The 18,086-nt window shown below is 41.1% G+C and overlaps 1 protein-coding gene across 1 annotated transcript in view; it reads left to right on the forward strand.

Annotated features, from left to right (window-relative positions):
• PHC3 (polyhomeotic homolog 3) overlaps positions 1-18,086 on the forward strand; it is a 374,591-nt gene that overhangs the window by 112,470 nt on the left and 244,035 nt on the right. The window contains exon 6 of the mRNA XM_069213181.1: positions 9,014-9,112. Within this exon, the coding sequence (XP_069069282.1) occupies positions 9,014-9,112 (99 nt within the window). The remainder of the gene's footprint in view (positions 1-9,013; positions 9,113-18,086) is intronic.

Here is an 18,086-nt window from a genome sequence, read left to right on the forward strand (position 1 = left end):
TTTTTTTTGCATCGGAACCACAAAAACATACTCCCATACATTAGGAACTGTGGCAATATCAAGAAACTGATTTTAAAAAAGCACATTCAGTTTAGGATTTATGGTCTGCAAAACCATTGTCATAAAGCGAGAGAGTCAAAGATCAGTGGGAGGGCCAGAACTTCAATTAAGAATTGCTTTCTCAGACCTCTCCAGCATCATGTTATTAAAATGGGATAGAGTATTGCTTGACATAGAATATAAGAGAATATCCCAGAAAATGTTAAGTACTCATAATATCAGTAAACCCTTGATGGATTTGTTCAATTTTCTCCTGACAGAAGAGAGCAAGAGAGGGAAAAACGACTGTGTTGCAAACCTAGGGAGAGAGAAATTATTTAATTATTTGAAAAATATCTCCATCGCATTGATTGATGTCCTAATTCTCCAGGAATAGAAGTCTGATTGTGCTTTTTAAATTAATTTGTGTTACCCTTTTAACACTGCTTTATGAACATATTTTTCAAATGGAGTGTAAATCCTTTGCCCTTTTCAAGGAATTTACACTTATGAATTTCTGCTGCAAGAGCAGGCAAAAGCCATGGAGACAAGCTAGTTTGATGAGGAGAAAGTGGAACAAGATGATCAGTTGTGGTGGAAATCCACTGAGTTAGCCGATCAACATTTTTGGACTTTGATCCACTAGGGGATGGAATAAAAGCCAACAAAATCTATGTGAGATTGTCCACGTTAATCTTTCCTAATGACACGATTTAGACTGAATATTGGAAATAAGAGGTCTCTTGACGTCATTACAAGTAAATAGAACAAGGGAGTGTTCAGATCACACAAATGTTAGCAGGGACCTAAATGATGGGGACTGCAAATTGGAAAAAATATTTAGTTTTCTGCCAGAGTAGCTGAGAGATTCATAGCAGAAAAAGCATCAATCATTGTGCACATAAGTAATTATCATAATCCGTATGTAGGTTGAAGTAATCTAACACCGCAAAGTTTGAATATTGCACAGAGAGTGCAACAACTAGATCTACAGGAGAGGTAGAAAATCACAGAGAATAGCCTGGAGAACAACAAATGAGAGCTCCAGGTAAGGAGAAATTGGAAGAGAGTTTGATGTCCAAGCCTAGCCCTCTTGCATTTACAGATTATTTACTTTAAAGGTGGTACATTGTAGTGCTGAGCAATAAATCATGAGAAGGCCTCCACCTCTCTGCTCCTGCCTGTCGTGGTGTTATTGAAAAGCCAGGTGGTATAGCTAAAGCTATACCTGGATTACAGTAATCATTGATCCAGGTTTCTGTCAAGAACGCTGTATCTAAATTATATGAGGAAATCACCTTAAAAATGTTAAGAGTGCGCTTAGGAAAGGAAGGAAGGGAGAGGACAAGAAACAAACAGTAGTGTCACTTACACGGCTATAAAGGGCCTAATCAACATAATTTCATCAACAGTTAAAACAAATCCCAAACAACGTGCAAAGTGTAAGTGCCCTTAATTTTACATGCTGTGCGTCCGCTCACTGTGCTGTGGCCTTAAGATGGTTTAATCATAGCCTACGTAAGAGGGGAGTATGCACTATGCAAAATTGCATTGCTTTTGTGTAACCAACAAAAGGGAAGGGTAGTAGTGCTCACATGGTTAACAAGCATTGACAGAGCCAATAGGTTTCGCCTATGCAAGACCTGGTAGCTTTGTCAATGTTCTTAGACATTCTACCCAACAGCACGGGTTGCTGTGCAGCATAGCTGAAAGGAAAGGAAGTGTTAGAGCTATGACGTGGTCAACACTGTCCATGTTATAGCACTAGTTTCTTCACTTTAAGCCATGTTGCACACCAGCCCTTGCTGCTGTGCAACATATCTAAAAGACATTGATAAAGCCAAAAGATCTTGCAAAGGCGAAACCTGCAGACTTTGGCACTGTTTAGTACATCTTCCCCTTTATTTTATACTTTTGTGAATTAGCCACATGCTTGTCCATATCGGCAGATGTATCTGTGTGCTCAAAAAGTAGTACTGCATCTACCAATTCTCAATAAGAACAGCATAAGGAAAATATGCTGATGATGCTTATTGAGTGATTTCCCTGAGAGATCAATATTTTCAGATTGACATTTTCCACTGTAGTCCTGATTCAAAGAGGGCTGAAAATTGAAGGTTGCAAATTGCGCATCTGTAATCACCACTAGCCTGTGGTTATTTAGCGAGCGTGCCAGTTGATTCCGATTTCACCTACCTGAAGGGATAATTAAGGCCAAGTTACACATGGGAATGCATAAACCACAATTACCCGTATTTTAAACCTGTAGTTTGTGACACACTGTAGGGCTAAACTATTGCAAAAGGCTCAAACTGTACTTTGTTTTAAATCCTGTTTTAGGCAGGATTACTTGTCAGCTTGTCACCAGTGCCTTACAAATGCCCAGGAAACCTTTATCAAAAAAGTGTTACTCTTGCTTTTCAAATGCATCATTTGGTGCTTTTCAAATGCATCATATTCCATTCCGTCAGCCATTACCAATAGTGTGCATTAGTAATCTCAAGAAGGAATGCATGAGTTAAAGGCCCCCTCTGACAGATGGCTCATTTTTTGCTCTTGAATTTGAATTTTGCAAGTACTTCGAGGTAGGTAACTTCTGTGAAAGAAAAACGTCTTCTTGAGAGTGCACTTTCTGTGCAGCAGGGTACCGCCTCATATACAGCTTGTTTTCTAAGAACAAGAGCCGCAGGAAACCAGCACAGTAATTGTATTTTACATGCCTGCAGGTATTTGATGTGTTCATTTCAAGTATTCTCCAGAAAATGTAATACTTCTGAACTTAATTATAATGGAGGGGTTGTTGAAAAAAATAAATATATTATTCGGATGAAATTGTATTAGGTGCCTTCCAGGGTCACGTTTTAGGCTGTTATTACCATTATAAACTACAAAATGGTGCATGACAAGGAAGGTTTTAGGGAGAAGGGAGGGAGCAGAAAGGACATCAGATATTAAACAAGCCACATGGAGAAAGGTACGGAGGAGGAGAGCGGGAGCAGAACAGACATCAGGGGAGGGTTAGGAAGGGTTGTTGAACATGACTGAGCAACAGCAGACAGCGGGGGCATGTGAGGATGCACCAACAACAAGAGGATGGTGAGGGGAGGGGGGTAAAGCAGCACAAGGGAGCCGAAGGAGGGCAGGGAGAGTGCACTAAAAATTAAATCAATGGTCTAGTGCCTGTACACAGAAAGAGGAGACTGAGTACAAATACCTGCACTCAAACAGAGTGTGGGGAGGAAAGCAAAAAAAAGTACCTCAGAAACACGCTGCAAGTGGAAAGACACTAGCCGCCAGCCACTAGCTGTCAGATGGAAACAGTACTTGGTCCAAGCTCCTGGGAACCGCTGAGGAATGAGGAAGTGAAACCTAACGACGTGACCCTGATCCTGCTGACCAGTGAGAAGCAAGAAAATGAAAGTGATTGCAAAGCCTATGAATAGTAAGTAATGGGCAGGCTGTAAGCTTAAGATTTCTTTTTACATTTATTTAATTATGAGAGATTATCCAAATACAGTGCACATACAGTGCAGGCGAAACCTAAAAATAACCCAACTAATCTCAGTTTCATTAAACAGTTAAAACGGATCACAGCCAATTTGCAAAATATTAAAGTTCTTGTGCCCTTAATCTTGCATGCTGCACTTCTGTGCTTCTGAGATCCTTAAGGTAGGGCAGGAATAGTCTAATTGTAGCCTGGCAAAGACTACAGGGTGCAATATCCTCTTTATTTATTATTTAGTAAAAAAAAAAAAAAAGTTGTATATAAAATTCATTTTTTTTTTTTACAAAGTAGGCACATTTATTTTTTTTAAGTTTAAAACAAATGTTGGTAAACTGTTTTAAAATGAGGATGTTGTAACATTTAATCAAATGTATATATATTTAAGAAGTCAAAATGAATTAATTTAGTTTAAACTTATTTCCTACGGGGTTTTATTACTCCCTACCTCTGTTATTTTCCATGGGAAGGTGTTGCAGTACCAGAGGCCTGCCATGTGTGGTACTGGACGTACTCCAGGTCTGTGGTGGAATATATATATATATATATATATATATATCATCAACAGTCTCTCCATCGTCGGGGCTCAACCCTGCAGGGCGGCTTCAGCGGCAGGGACGGAGCATCCTGCCAATAAATCTCCACAAACAAAGAATAATCGAAGCCCAAATCAAGTCTTCCCGGGCATTTTATTCAAGATACAGCATGCACTGATACACTCCTAACGCGTTTCGGCGAAATGCCTTGTTCACAGGAAATTGTTTGAAGTCATTGCGTTCAGGTGCTTTTAAGTTCAAATGTCACGTGGCCTACATACATTTCCTACATGTTCCATAATGCACTGCACTGGTTCTTAATCATTCATATAAACACTGTAGTAACTTCTCATATTGAAAGTGACTCTGACAACTCCTTTTGTATTGCTGAAATAGCGTTTCATGTGTCAGACACTCTCTGATCATTTATAATACTACTTGCAGTGTCTATTAATAAAAGTTCGAAAAGAAGGTGCAAAAACAGCAAATACAAATGGCCTTGTGCAAATGATGATCCCAATCTCATGTTTATTCTTTGTTTGTGGAGATTTATTGGCAGGATGCTCCGTCCCTGCCGCTGAAGCCGCCCTGCAGGGTTGAGCCCCGACGATGGAGAGACTGTTGATGATTTATTGAGATGGGGGGACAACCCGCTTGTCTAATGAACACGGTATTTGACCGGTTATTTAATGTTACGACGACAAGAAAGGGATGAAGGAGATATCTTTCTCCTTCTGCTTATCTAGTTTCCGAGGCATTCTGGAATTGATGGCAGCAATGATTAATTTTGAACAGCGTCATGAGATTGTGATCATCATTTGCACAAGGCCATTTGTATTTGCTGTTTTTGCACCTTCTTTTCGAACTTTTATTAATAGACACTGCAAGTAGTATTATAAATGATCAGAGAGTGTCTTACACATGAAACGCTATTTCAGCAATACAAAAGGAGTTGTCAGAGTCACTTTCAATATGAGAAGTTACTACAGTGTTTATATGAATGATTAAGAACCAGTGCGGTGCATTATGGAACATGTAGGAAATGTATGTAGGCCACGTGACATTTGAACTTAAAAGCACCTGAACGCAATGACTTCAAACAATTTCCTGTGAACAAGGCATTTCGCCGAAACGCGTTAGGAGTGTATCAGTGCATGCTGTATCTTGAATAAAATGCCCGGGAAGACTTGATTTGGGCTTCGATTACACACACACACACACACACACACACACACACACACACACACACACACACCACACACACCACACACACCACACACACCACACACACCACACACACCACACACCACACACACCACACACACCACACACACACACATTTTGGGTCTTTTTGTTTTTACCACTGATAATGTAAGAAGTGCAGTTTGTGAATAGGAAAGGACTTTGTGAGTGCATGCATCTCCCTCCCTAGTCCTCCCTTAACTCCTCTTTACAACTTCCAAACCCCTCCAATTTAATAGTTTTATACATTTTTCAACCACTCATACCTGTCTTTCCTACATTTTCTACTAAAACAGAGGCATACATGTGTGGAGATCTCTATACAGAAATGTAGACGCGGAAGTGTAGACCCTCCGCATGTAGGTTTGTGAATAGCATTTTGTAGTACACAAGTTGTACCATTGTACCACTACAGAACGTACTAAAAACAATTCAGTTTGTGAATAGGCTCCATAATGTTTATTGTGCTCTATCAGTCTGGATGTGAGACAATCTATTCATAAGTTCAGAGACAACAGGTTCTATATTTCGGAAGCATCGTGAGGTCACAAGTGATTGTGCTAGCTGTTTGTGCTGTACCAACCTGCACAGGAGGTGGGAAGGGAAGTTCATAACCTTTTAAAAACAGTGCTGGTCCAACATCTCTGATCCCTATCAGTACTCTCACCAGCACAGTAGACTTTGCACCTGTGCTGTGGACATGCATTCGTTTCATAATTAGGCACACTATTCCAGTCCACACTACAGAAATAAAAAGGAACAATGGTGCTCACTAAGAAATTCTCTCAATAAGTAATTGTGCAGTCTTTGTACCCTGGGGCACTTTTATGTGAGAGAATGAACTGCAGGCATGTTTCCTGGCAGTGAAAGATGGACCAGCAGTTTTAAACCATTGGTATGGCTTTCAGGTCCTCACTTTTGACAGATCAGAAATACATGTCTCACAGTCCTAGTCTTACACCCTTCACAGAATGGTAATCTGCACAGTGCTCCATTAGTAAGTAATAAGTGCAGGGGGCCAAAGTATTTTAAAGGATTAAACTGCTGGCATACTGGTGGATGCCTTGATTTCTGATACAAAAGAATGTCTAGTTTCTGTCTTCCCATGTGTCATTCTTACATCACCCTGCACTGCATGTCTCATTAGCTCACATATGTAGTTTGTTTTGTCATTTCTTCTTTTTCAATTTGTTACTGTTTACTTATCTTTCTTTTCCTTTTATTTGTGCCTTTCTCTCTCTTGCTCTAGAACAAAATCTTATTATGAAAATCAAGTGCCCTCCATCTGCAACCACCTGCAGAAGTGAAACTCTTACTCATTGCATCATATTAATGTAATATGGCCCCATTGCTATTGTTTCGTTTTAATTCATCCCCAGAATGGTACCTTAAGATTCAAAGTTATATGGTAGACATGAAGTGTCTCTTTTTAAGTATAATGATCTGTGGAGCTTCACTTAATTCACTAAAGTGAGCTTGTGGAGTGGTCAGATGTGTCCTTCATTGTTAGCCCATTAACGGATATAAGCATTCACCTAGCTTGTGCATACAACACATAATGTTTTCATTCACAGGTCATATGCATTGGATTTCCAGACTTTACTCCTGAAGCTCCAGCATTTATTATGTCAAATATCTGCTTCCCACGTTTTAGTATGTGTTTTTTATTGATGGAATACCATTGTAGGTAATGTAAGTTCAAGGCACAAGTCATAAGTTTCAAATTTGCAGTCAAAATATCACTACCATGTACTTATTGTTTCATGCCAGTTTATCTTTTCTCAAGCTTCCCTGATTTTGGATATTTGATCTTTTTTCAATCATTACAATATCCTATGGATGTTCTTGATAGTGTTAATGTTTCCCACTCACCTTGTGTGATATCTCCCTGGTCCATCAGTAAGAATCCGACCCTACCTGTAACACTTCCAAGTAGTTCAATCACAAGAATCTTCTTCTCGTCACAGAGGTGGAAGAGGGGAGTGTCTTTGTTTCTTACGTAGCTGACAATATCCTCACTTTATGCACCGCAGAATCGATGAATACAGGGAGTGCAGAATTATTAGGCAAGTTGTATTTTTGAGGATTAATTTTATTATTGAACAACAACCATGTTCTCAATGAACCCAAAAAACTCATTAATATCAAAGCTGAATATTTTTGAAAGTAGTTTTTAGTTTGTTTTTAGTTTTAGCTATGTTAGGGGGATATCTGTGTGTGCAGGTGACTATTACTGTGCATAATTATTAGGCAACTTAACAAAAAAAAATATATACCCATTTCAATTATTTATTATTATCAGTGAAACCAATATAACATCTCAACATTCACAAATATACATTTCTGACATTCAAAAACAAAACAAAAACAAATCAGTGACCAATAGAGCCACCTTTCTTTGCAAGGACACTCAAAAGCCTGCCATCCATGGATTCTGTCAGTGTTTTGATCTGTTCACCATCAACATTGCGTGCAGCAGCAACCACAGCCTCCCAGACACTGTTCAGAGAGGTGTACTGTTTTCCCTCCTTGTAAATCTCACATTTGATGATGGACCACAGGTTCTCAATGGGGTTCAGATCAGGTGAACAAGGAGGCCATGTCATTAGATTTCCTTCTTTTATACCCTTTCTTGCCAGCCACGCTGTGGAGTATTTGGACGCGTGTGATGGAGCATTGTCCTGCATGAAAATCATGTTTTTCTTGAAGGATGCAGACTTCTTCCTGTACCACTGCTTGAAGAAGGTGTCTTCCAGGAACTGGCAGTAGGACTGGGAGTGGAGCTTGACTCCATCCTCAACCCGAAAAGGCCCCCCAAGCTCATCTTTGATGATACCAGCCCAAACCAGTACTCCACCTCCACCTTGCTGGCGTCTGAGTCGGACTGGAGCTCTCTGCCCTTTACCAATCCAGCCACGGGCCCATCCATCTGGCCCATCAAGACTCACTCTCATTTCTTCAGTCCATAAAACCTTAGAAAAATCAGTCTTGAGATATTTCTTGGCCCAGTCTTGACGTTTCAGCTTGTGTGTCTTGTTCAGTGGTGGTCGTCTTTCAGCCTTTCTTACCTTGGCCATGTCTCTGAGTATTGCACACCTTGTGCTTTTGGGCACTCCAGTGATGTTGCAGCTCTGAAATATGGCCAAACTGGTGGCAAGTGGCATCGTGGCAGCTGCACGCTTGACTTTTCTCAGTTCATGGGCAGTTATTTTGCGCCTTGGTTTTTCCACACGCTTCTTGCGACCCTGTTGACTATTTTGAATGAAACGCTTGATTGTTCGATGATCACGCTTCAGAAGCTTTGCAATTTTAAGAGTGCTGCATCCCTCTGCAAGATATCTCACTATTTTTGACTTTTCTGAGCCTGTCAAGTCCTTCTTTTGACCCATTTTGCCAAAGGAAAGGAAGTTGCCTAATAATTATGCACACCTGATATAGGGTGTTGATGTCATTAGACCACACCCCTTCTCATTACAGAGATGCACATCACCTAATATGCTTAATTGGTAGTAGGCTTTCGAGCCTATATAGCTTGGAGTAAGACAACATGCATAAAGAGGATGATGTGGTCAAAATACTCATTTGCCTAATAATTCTGCACTCCCTGTACATTTATTACTTCTTGTCTTTATATTTGTTTTGTAAAATATACTTTATTGGTTTCTTCAGCTTTACTTTGTATTTTTCTTTACAGTTGATCTTTACCCCTGCTGTCACTGTAGCTGCTGTCCATTCTGACATCCCTGTTTCATCATCTTCCTTATCATCCTCCTGTCCGTCTGTAGCTGCACAGGTGAGATGTCTGTCTTTCTTTGTGCATCTCAGCATCACACCATTGACATCAGGCTACAATTCATCTGAAATGATCAGTGGTGTGCATTACTCATGCTAAATGTAGCACTGATTGTTGTTTTTAAACCGTTTAAGATTTTGTTTTGCACTGAAGATAATCATGGAAACCATCCTTTTTTTTTAGATAACGATATGCAGACATGTCGGGTAGTTAGTATGCAGGCTGATTTTGTGAGTCATTAGCCACGTCACTCATAAGCAAACATATTCATCGACCTTCATTGAAATCTTTGTGGCTTTCTATGTATAATAGTTAAAATTATATTAATTTGTTTTGAATGCCCTAGTTGATAAGCTTTGCAGTTTCCTAATGCTGTAAATAATGTGTGTTAACATTACTGTTGTTAAATCAGTTCATTGACCTCAGGATGCGAGAGATGTCTTTTAAGTGAAAACATGCACAGTGCCTTGAGTCATCTTCTAAGGGCGGGATTTATAAGAGGGCAGTAATAGGGCCAGTTTGGCAGAGGTCTCGTCATCCTTGTCCCTGCCTTATTAAGTTGGCAGTCAAAGGGATGGTGGAGCCGCTATCAGCTCTGCCTTTGCCTGCAATTATATAACAGCTGTGACACCGGTCTTAGGGTGGCCAGACACCATATGAGAGCATCACTTCTATGCAAGACTGAAATGTGTATCCCCTTGGTGATTTTGGATCCACAGAGTGAGTTCATTGGGACAGTTCCATACTAGTAGATCATACAGGATTTCAAAAGAAGATTTCTGATGTTTCAGTCAAATCTGATCTCTTGATCTCAAACCCAATTCAGGGCTAAAATGTCCTGGTTAATGAGTCCTCTTTTGAGGGAAATATGGGATCAGTACTAAGGGTGTCTTAGGGCAGATCACTTTCCGCGGGGTGGACTGTCCAGGTAAAATTGATCCCTCGAAGTCCTGTCGCAAAGTTTCAGTTTTCACATGTTCTTGGATAGCACCATAATTGACTAACTTGCTCCTTTTCCTCATCCATCTTGCAGCTAACACTAATCTTCTCCTGAAAGGTCATTATCTCATTTGTAATGAACAAGTTATCAATTATGGTGATAATCCGGTCACATCATTACCAGCTTTATATTATCAGCAGTCATGTTTTCTTCACTTCCAGCTTTGAAAAAGAAAAAAAAAAGTTTTGTACATTGTACCTGTTCAGATTACGAAGCATAGAAGCTCTGTTGACCTAAACGTGTGATTAGTGTCTAAAAACTCCAGGGACACTTTTCCTAAAATCAAATCTACCTTTTCCCTTAGTAAATTCAGTGTAACTTAGAGTCAATGCAAAGTGTTGCTTCTAAGAGGTGCACTTTGATTTATATTGGGAGACTGTTGGTCAGTGGTTAGGTTTTAACATTCTTGCCCATGGCTATGTGATCGGTGTCATCCAAGTCTGACACCCACTTATCTTATTACGGTTAGTAACCTATCTCATGATCCTTCTCTAGCTTCCATAATTGCTTCTCAGTATGAAGCTCCATTTGTTATCATGCGTTCAACAGAGATGACACTATGTTTTCTTTCAAATCCAGGACTGAGATAAACAGCTGGGTTCATGTTTGTTTCCATGTGTGATTATATCTTCCATTCAACTCCCATTGTGAAGGGTGAGCATTTGTTTCGCTGAGTACATTCATCTGAGTTCTCAATTAATTCTCTTGCTAGTGCTATCCAATATGATAATCATGTGCTTGTCAGGAGGGATGGAGCTATATCAACCCCCATCATTACCCACTATGTTTATGGTCGATGCCTTACAGTATTAATGATGTACATTTTTTTAAAATATATTCTTTATTGGTTTTCACAAGAAGAAGACAAAACAGCATAAATCTTCTGAAAGTTTGTATACACCAATTGAAGAGAAATAATTACAACTTTAATAACATTCCCCAACTCTCCCCTCCCCCCTACTGCTCTCACCTCCCTCATATTTAGGTCAGTCTCCAGTGTTTGTGCAGCATGGATACTGTTGTTCTTTTGACATTCCGTCAAGGCCATAGGCTGAGCCCTTGGTGTCCACAGCGTAGGGAGCCACTAGAGCCTCGTCGCCTACTTGTTCTCCCACGTTTCCCATATGCCATATCAGGATCAGGCCGTGGCACTATTATTCCCTTACACCTTTGTTATATCCTCCAGTGCACTCTAAGGCTGTAGCAACGCACTCACACCCAGCAGTGCTCCTGTATCATCATCATTCTCCTGGTCGTTCCATAAGTACATAGCACTCCTCGACAGTACTACAAGCAATGACAGCTGGGGAAGCAACACTAGGTGTCAAGGAACAGTTTTTCCTCATCCACCTTCCTAGATGGGGTACCTCATGCTAGTGTACCCAGGACCAACACAGATTTGATAACCAGGTGTCCACATGCCCCAACACCCTTTGCAACCTTTCTTTCAACAGCTGTACCCACAGCCCTCTTTTTTTAAGGCAGAGGCCGTGGCAGAGGCAGACGGGGAAGCGGAAACAAACAGGTGCATTGGCAACAACCATACAATCAGAGGAGAACCATGAGCCAGATGACCAGGGGAAAATAGTCATCAGTTTATGCAATAGGACCTTGACTAGGGCTGAAACTGATGTTCTACAGAAAGGGCTTGGATTTGTACCTACACTCCGAGAGTATTCCTTTTGAATAATGAGCGAATTACATAAATTCTTCTGCAAGATCCGCTTACAATTTTATTTTTCAAGACAAGACCATTCCAGATACAGAAGATTCAAGCCTGAGACCACCATCGAAATTCACCCCCTAATGCCGTTATAATACCTAGAGAAGTACTGACTTTGGAAAAAGCAGTTCTGAAGGAAAGTAAGTCATTAACGAAACCAAGATTCTATAACAATCTGTCAGCAGAACTTCATAGCGCCTTTACCTCCTTAACCAAGGATGCATCAATTATCATAAAACAGGCTGGCAAGGGAGGTGCTATCATAGTGATGGATTCTATGGACTATGGAAGAGAACGACTCTGGCCAATGAAAGATGCTATCCGCCACTGTGGAATGACCCGACCAAAACCTTATCAAAACACTTCTTATCAATGCTAAGGGAAACTGAGACACAAGACTGTATCTCGAGACGTGAGGCAGAGTTTTTGATTAATACCTCTCCCTAGATTCCATATATTTACGTTACCAAAAATACACAAGGGAATCCACCCTGCAGATATATCACCAGATCCAACGGACGTCGATGGGCAGTACCTTTACCCTAGTTTGGCCTGCTTGTACATTGCCAGATTTGAGGACCAGTTCATCTTCACAGACGGCAAACCCATAAGTACAACATTATTCTGTAGCAAAGAGACATTGATGATATCATGGTCTTTTGGAGCGGTGAGGAGGGTGTAGGTCAAAAGTGGGTCAGTTTCCTGAATCCTCACCTTTGATTTAGCATTACTGTCTCCAAAAAGGAGTTACCTTTGTTGGATCTATTGATTATGAATAAGGATGGACATATTGGTACCAAAACATAGAGGAAGACCACTGACTGCAACAGCCTCCTGCTGTTCAAAAGCCACCACCCTAGGGCATTGAGAGAAAATTTACTGTATGGGCAATTCCTTTGGTTGAGGAGAAATTGCAGATCAATCCATGATTATGATGAACAGGCCAACACACTGAGCATAAATCTGGCCCAGTGAAAATATTCTGACAAGATTATCAAACAAGCTGCGAAGAGGGTAGAGGAATAGCCATCGAGCAATCCTGCTGGAAATTACGGACAAACCAGACAGTGACACCAGTTACATGTGTAACCACTTTTACCCTCAATTCCAACAAACTTAAACAAATGATTGAGAAACATTGGTGTATCCTGGATGCGGCTCTTTGTAACTACCACGTCCGATGTTTGCTTTTTAATGTACTCAGAATCTGAAGGATTTATTTGTGTATACTAGACCTCAGATCAGATCCGTCAGCACACAAAAGACCTGAGAGATATGCCTCTTATCACAAGACATTATCCTAGTGGATCAAGTGGGGTATATTTTTTGACCTACCAGTCGAAGGATATCAGATTGAGTTCCACTTTCGTTTGTAAACAAACTACTCATACAGATTGCAACACCAAGAACTGCATTTACATTATTACATGTCCCAGCTGCTTACATTACATAGGTACAACCACCAGATTCTGTTTGGCCATCACCTCTGTCTCTACACATAAACCCACGGAACACCTCCTCTGTATTTTTGGAGGGGATATCTTTAGGGGTTTTTCACCATAGTTAAGAACACACAGTGATATAGAGGAACCGCTTTTACCATGTGACCTGTTGTTATCATAAAGCTTGTTACACCAACTCCGCCCTTTCTTTGAGTAATAACTGTCTGTCTGTTGATCCCTTCCATTATGGCCACCCTTGTGGACATGCACAGTATTTTGAATTAACTACATGTGATATTCTTTGAGACTGTGTTGCCCCTGCTGTGGTGACCACCACTGGTTGGGATTCCTCCCCTTTCCAAATATGGCTGCCCCAATGAAACACCTTTCCATGCTCAAGCAGGAGAGACATGCATGTACAAGCGACATCTAAGAATGATCACTCAATATACAGCCATTGACAATTGTCACTTTCTCTAAGACCACTCACATATAGCTTTTTAGATGCCATGGGCAGGCGATCTGTGACAACTGGTACCGATTACCGGTTGTGACATTGCTGCCATTAGCAGAGACACGCAGACCCTTTTAGTGTCTATGAAAGGGAGTAACGGCAGGATGAGTGGCACCTGGTCACGATCCCCCTTCAGTCTGCCTTTATAAACGAACCACCCCTCAGGCTCAGTCTCCAGATAGGCGAACAGAGGGGGGTCGTTTGTATGCACTCTCCTCGCCATGGATTTGTGAGTAGAGCTTAATGTCACTTATTATTTTTTGCATTGTTTTGCTGCCAGTACAATGATATGTGGGTCGATTTGGTCATACTTTGGATTTGTTCTTGTTCATAACTAGCAGCTGGGCGCTAGCCTCTTAACCCGACCTACGGGGCAAGATTTTGTCATCAGCTAGGGTAAGAACAGCTGCTCTTCCGTGACGTCTAAATTTTGTTCAATCATACACTGCTGTGATGATTGTAGTGTCATTTTGAACGCCAGGCTATTTTGAGATTATAATTCTTATTCAAGTGGTGTGCATGCCTTTTCTGAGTGTTCACTAAAAGAATGATACGAGTGGACCACGGGTGGCACCTATGGCACAATATGAATCTTTGGACCTCAATGTAAAGTGAACACGGACTGGTAACAAGATGATAGTCACTGCACCAGAGTTTTTATGACTTTTTCTTTTCTGTCTCTCTCCTTTCGCCTGATGATGAAGCATGACATCCCATTGAGATGTGTAAGGGCACCATGAGACTACTTATAGGGCTTCCTTGTTTCAATCCTCAGTTTATCTCTCCAAACTGTTTGTTATTCTATTTAGGAACAGTATCTTTCTTTGTATCAGATATTGCTTTCAGGAATCTAGGTACTGGACCTTTATGGGTTCTTAGTCCCCCTCTTTCTAGTGATTTCTACACATTCCTTAAGTCAGCCAACTGTGCCGCCCATGTAGCCAGATCATCTTCCTCTTTCTCATCACATCTTACATTCTTCAGCCGTACCTCCTCCTCTACAGCACATTCAGCCAGTCTGAGTATTGGGGGGAGCAGCTTCCAACCACTTTATGGCACAGTGACATTTTGCAAGTAGGCGACCCATTAAAAGGAATTTTCTGCTTAGTTTCTTATTTTCTGGGATTGGTATCAAGCCCAGCAGTACCACATGTGAAGTGAGCTGTAGATCGTAGCCCCTAACCGTATTGAGACCCCCATCACCCTCAACCATTACGGTGCCAGAGACTGGCAGCTCCACACCACATGTACAAAGTCTGCTGCATGCTTGCCGCATCTACTGTACCTATCTGGTCCGTACTCGTAAATGTAATGGAGTTTTTTTAGTGAGAGGTAGGCCTGGTGGTTATAGTTGTTTTAAATGAATTTAAATTGTGCACTTGAGCTAACTATTTGTGCACCAGCATGAATTTTCTTCCATTGTTGAGCTGATAGGGGTCCCCTAAAACCCTTTCCTACTTAACACAAGCCTTTACTATCAGCTTAGGCATGTCTTCTTGAGGTGCGCTGTACATATGGAAGATCAGCATGCATCCACCCGCAAGGGACAGGAGTGACGTCCACATATGTGAGGGTTCCGGTTTCCTGGAAAGCAAGGACAAATTTCTCGGGCTATTGCAAATAACTTTATATATTGCAGATATTGCCACCCTATCTAGTGCAAAGGAGTTGAATGTTTCATCCCGAGTTATGAATTGCCCTCCCAAGTGTAAGTCAACAAACACATCACATCCGCCCTCTTTCCATTTTTGTAACAGCATCACCTCTGCAATCAGTGTGAATGGCTTTAGGTCCCAGATCGGCATGTCTCTTGCATAGGGTGTACGTCGCACCACCCACCTGACTATCATTTTCCAAATGCGACACACCTGCAACTGGGTGTATGTGGTGGCACCTACCCTGCTCCCCCCCCACCGCCCCGACCATAGTGGGTAGCGATTGGTCCCCATGAGATTCCTTCAGCAACTGTTTTTCCCAGTTATCGTCTGGGTCCATCCATTGGACGGCATGCTACAAGTGTGCTGCCATGTGATAGACCTCAATGTCCCCCACCCCCAGGCTGTCAAAGCATATGTAGGTTAATTTTGTTTCTCTTGTTAGCCCACTGGAGATAAAGAATCAAACGATACAGCTCAAAAAGGTAACGCCTGGGGGTGTCGTAAAAAACGTATTCTGCAACACATACAGGCTTTGAGGGAGTACTACCATTTTCATGAAAATTAATCGTATCCTTTGTCCTCAAAGTCAGACTTTGGTTGGAGAGGGGTGATGGGTGGAGTACTGTCTTTGCACGGAGTACTGTCTTTGCACTTATACCAAATGGTTCTGATTGTGAATCAGGTTTTTTAGCTGGCTCTCGTGTATACTATTAGCTCAGTCTTTTAATGGGCTGGTATAGCTCAAGAAGTTAGACCCAGCAATATCATGTGTTTTGTACATACTACAACTGCCACTGGGTGACAAACATTTGGCATTCCAGTCATAAGTGAGACTTGAGTAGACCCAATGAGGCCTATTCACAAAGGCATTTCAGAGTACATAGAGTAGGACTTGTGTAGCATTTCTTGGCATGCTCTAGATGCCTTTGTGGTTTGGCCTCAAAACCTAAACATTGGAATACTCTGGAATACACAGTACAAACAGAGACGACTATGCCCACTTTGTACATTAAGTAATAGGAATTTGGGTATTTTGTGACCAATTCACACAGACATATACGAGTATGTAAAATAGTACTCCGGTAGAACTACACCCTGCAAACATAAATGCTTTTATTGTTTGGCCCCCATGAAAACAATGGGGTTCTCACCTCTGGTATCGAGGGTTACAGATAGAGGCTTGGTGGTAGGTGAGCTTTGTTCTCCTTTTTGTAATCTGATGAAATTGGCTTTAAATTCGAAAGGTCGCTGGTACCTTATTGCCATGGCTAAGGATTCAGGATGAAAAGCTATCAACACTGCTTGTCACATGTCTTCACCTTATACAAATCGTTCTCCCTTATGCATGGGTGCTCACAATTTTCCTCTTTTTCTGGAATATTTTAGAGCCAGTCTGTGGTTGAATGGAAGTTACCTTACATTCATTTTAATTAGGTAGAGGTTATATTTCCAGATCTAAAATAAAATGTTATGTGATAGTTATCTCAAGCCTGGGTTCCTCTTGCTGATTTGTCAATTGTATGCTGATTATAGACATCTCCCTTGCGATGGAGGACCCATTCCCATGTTCTCTTCGAAGATCCTTCTCTGAGTATATTGATAGAGGTGACTGTGAATGTTCTGCAAGTTCTTCCTTTTGTTAGACCAAGAATTGCCCCACTCCTGTTTCAAACTCTGGAGACCACTATTCAGCCACAACCCTGTATTTCCCATTGGAGACCATATTTCCCATATAGACCTGGCTCTTTAGCTTGGAAATCACAATGTTTCCCATATAGAAATTATTTTTCTTCTGTGTCTCTGTATATTTGTTCATCGTTATGAAGATATGATACATGAAATTGTTACTCAACTTGTTCCTGTGTCTTTTTTTTTTTTTTACTTCAGGATTAAATGCATTTTTAAGAAGGAATGTTTTTCATTATTGCGAAAGCATATCAGTTTTCTTTTCTATTTTGGGGTCCGTGTCTGTGCCAAGGTGACTGATTTTCTCAATGCGTGCTCCCCTTTTTGTGGGTGCATCTTCTGTTCCCCAAAACTGTCAGTTTTGGCTTGCATGCATTAATCCTTCAATAAAGAGTCTGAGATACAATCAGGGTTCCAGTCACTTGGAGACTTATTGTGATGAGTTAGTGGCATGGTCCGACACGGGCTATGCAATGCCAAAATGGGCTGGGTTGGTGAGGAAAGAATTTTGGGTCGTCCTAGTGCTCTCCTGTACACTTCATCAGGGTCATTCTTATAGTTTTGTTTGATCCATGCTTGTTTCTCCACATTAAATGCTTGTTCCTGCAAATCGGACAAATACTTGACAGTATGTACAGGAAATACATCAGTTTGTAATATGTACATAGCAGCTTCACAGTTGAGAGACAACGCATGTGTTGTAGCAGTCTGATCTGCCGACGCATTTCCCTAGGACACTTCAGCTGAAGTAGATTTCTGTGCGGGGCACTTTACAATTGCTATTTTAAAATGGAGCACGAGAGCACTCAAATTGTGCACATAGATTGTATTGTATTGTAGCGTATAGGAAATACAACTCCTACGTAGCACACTGGAGCGCTTACAAACATGGGCATCAAACTACGGCATGTTGGGTTTGTGTTGGTGTTTTTGTTTTGTGATCCAAATTGG

Source organism: Pleurodeles waltl, chromosome 11 (genome assembly GCF_031143425.1).
Source record: "Pleurodeles waltl isolate 20211129_DDA chromosome 11, aPleWal1.hap1.20221129, whole genome shotgun sequence".
NCBI lineage: Eukaryota > Metazoa > Chordata > Amphibia > Caudata > Salamandridae > Pleurodeles > Pleurodeles waltl.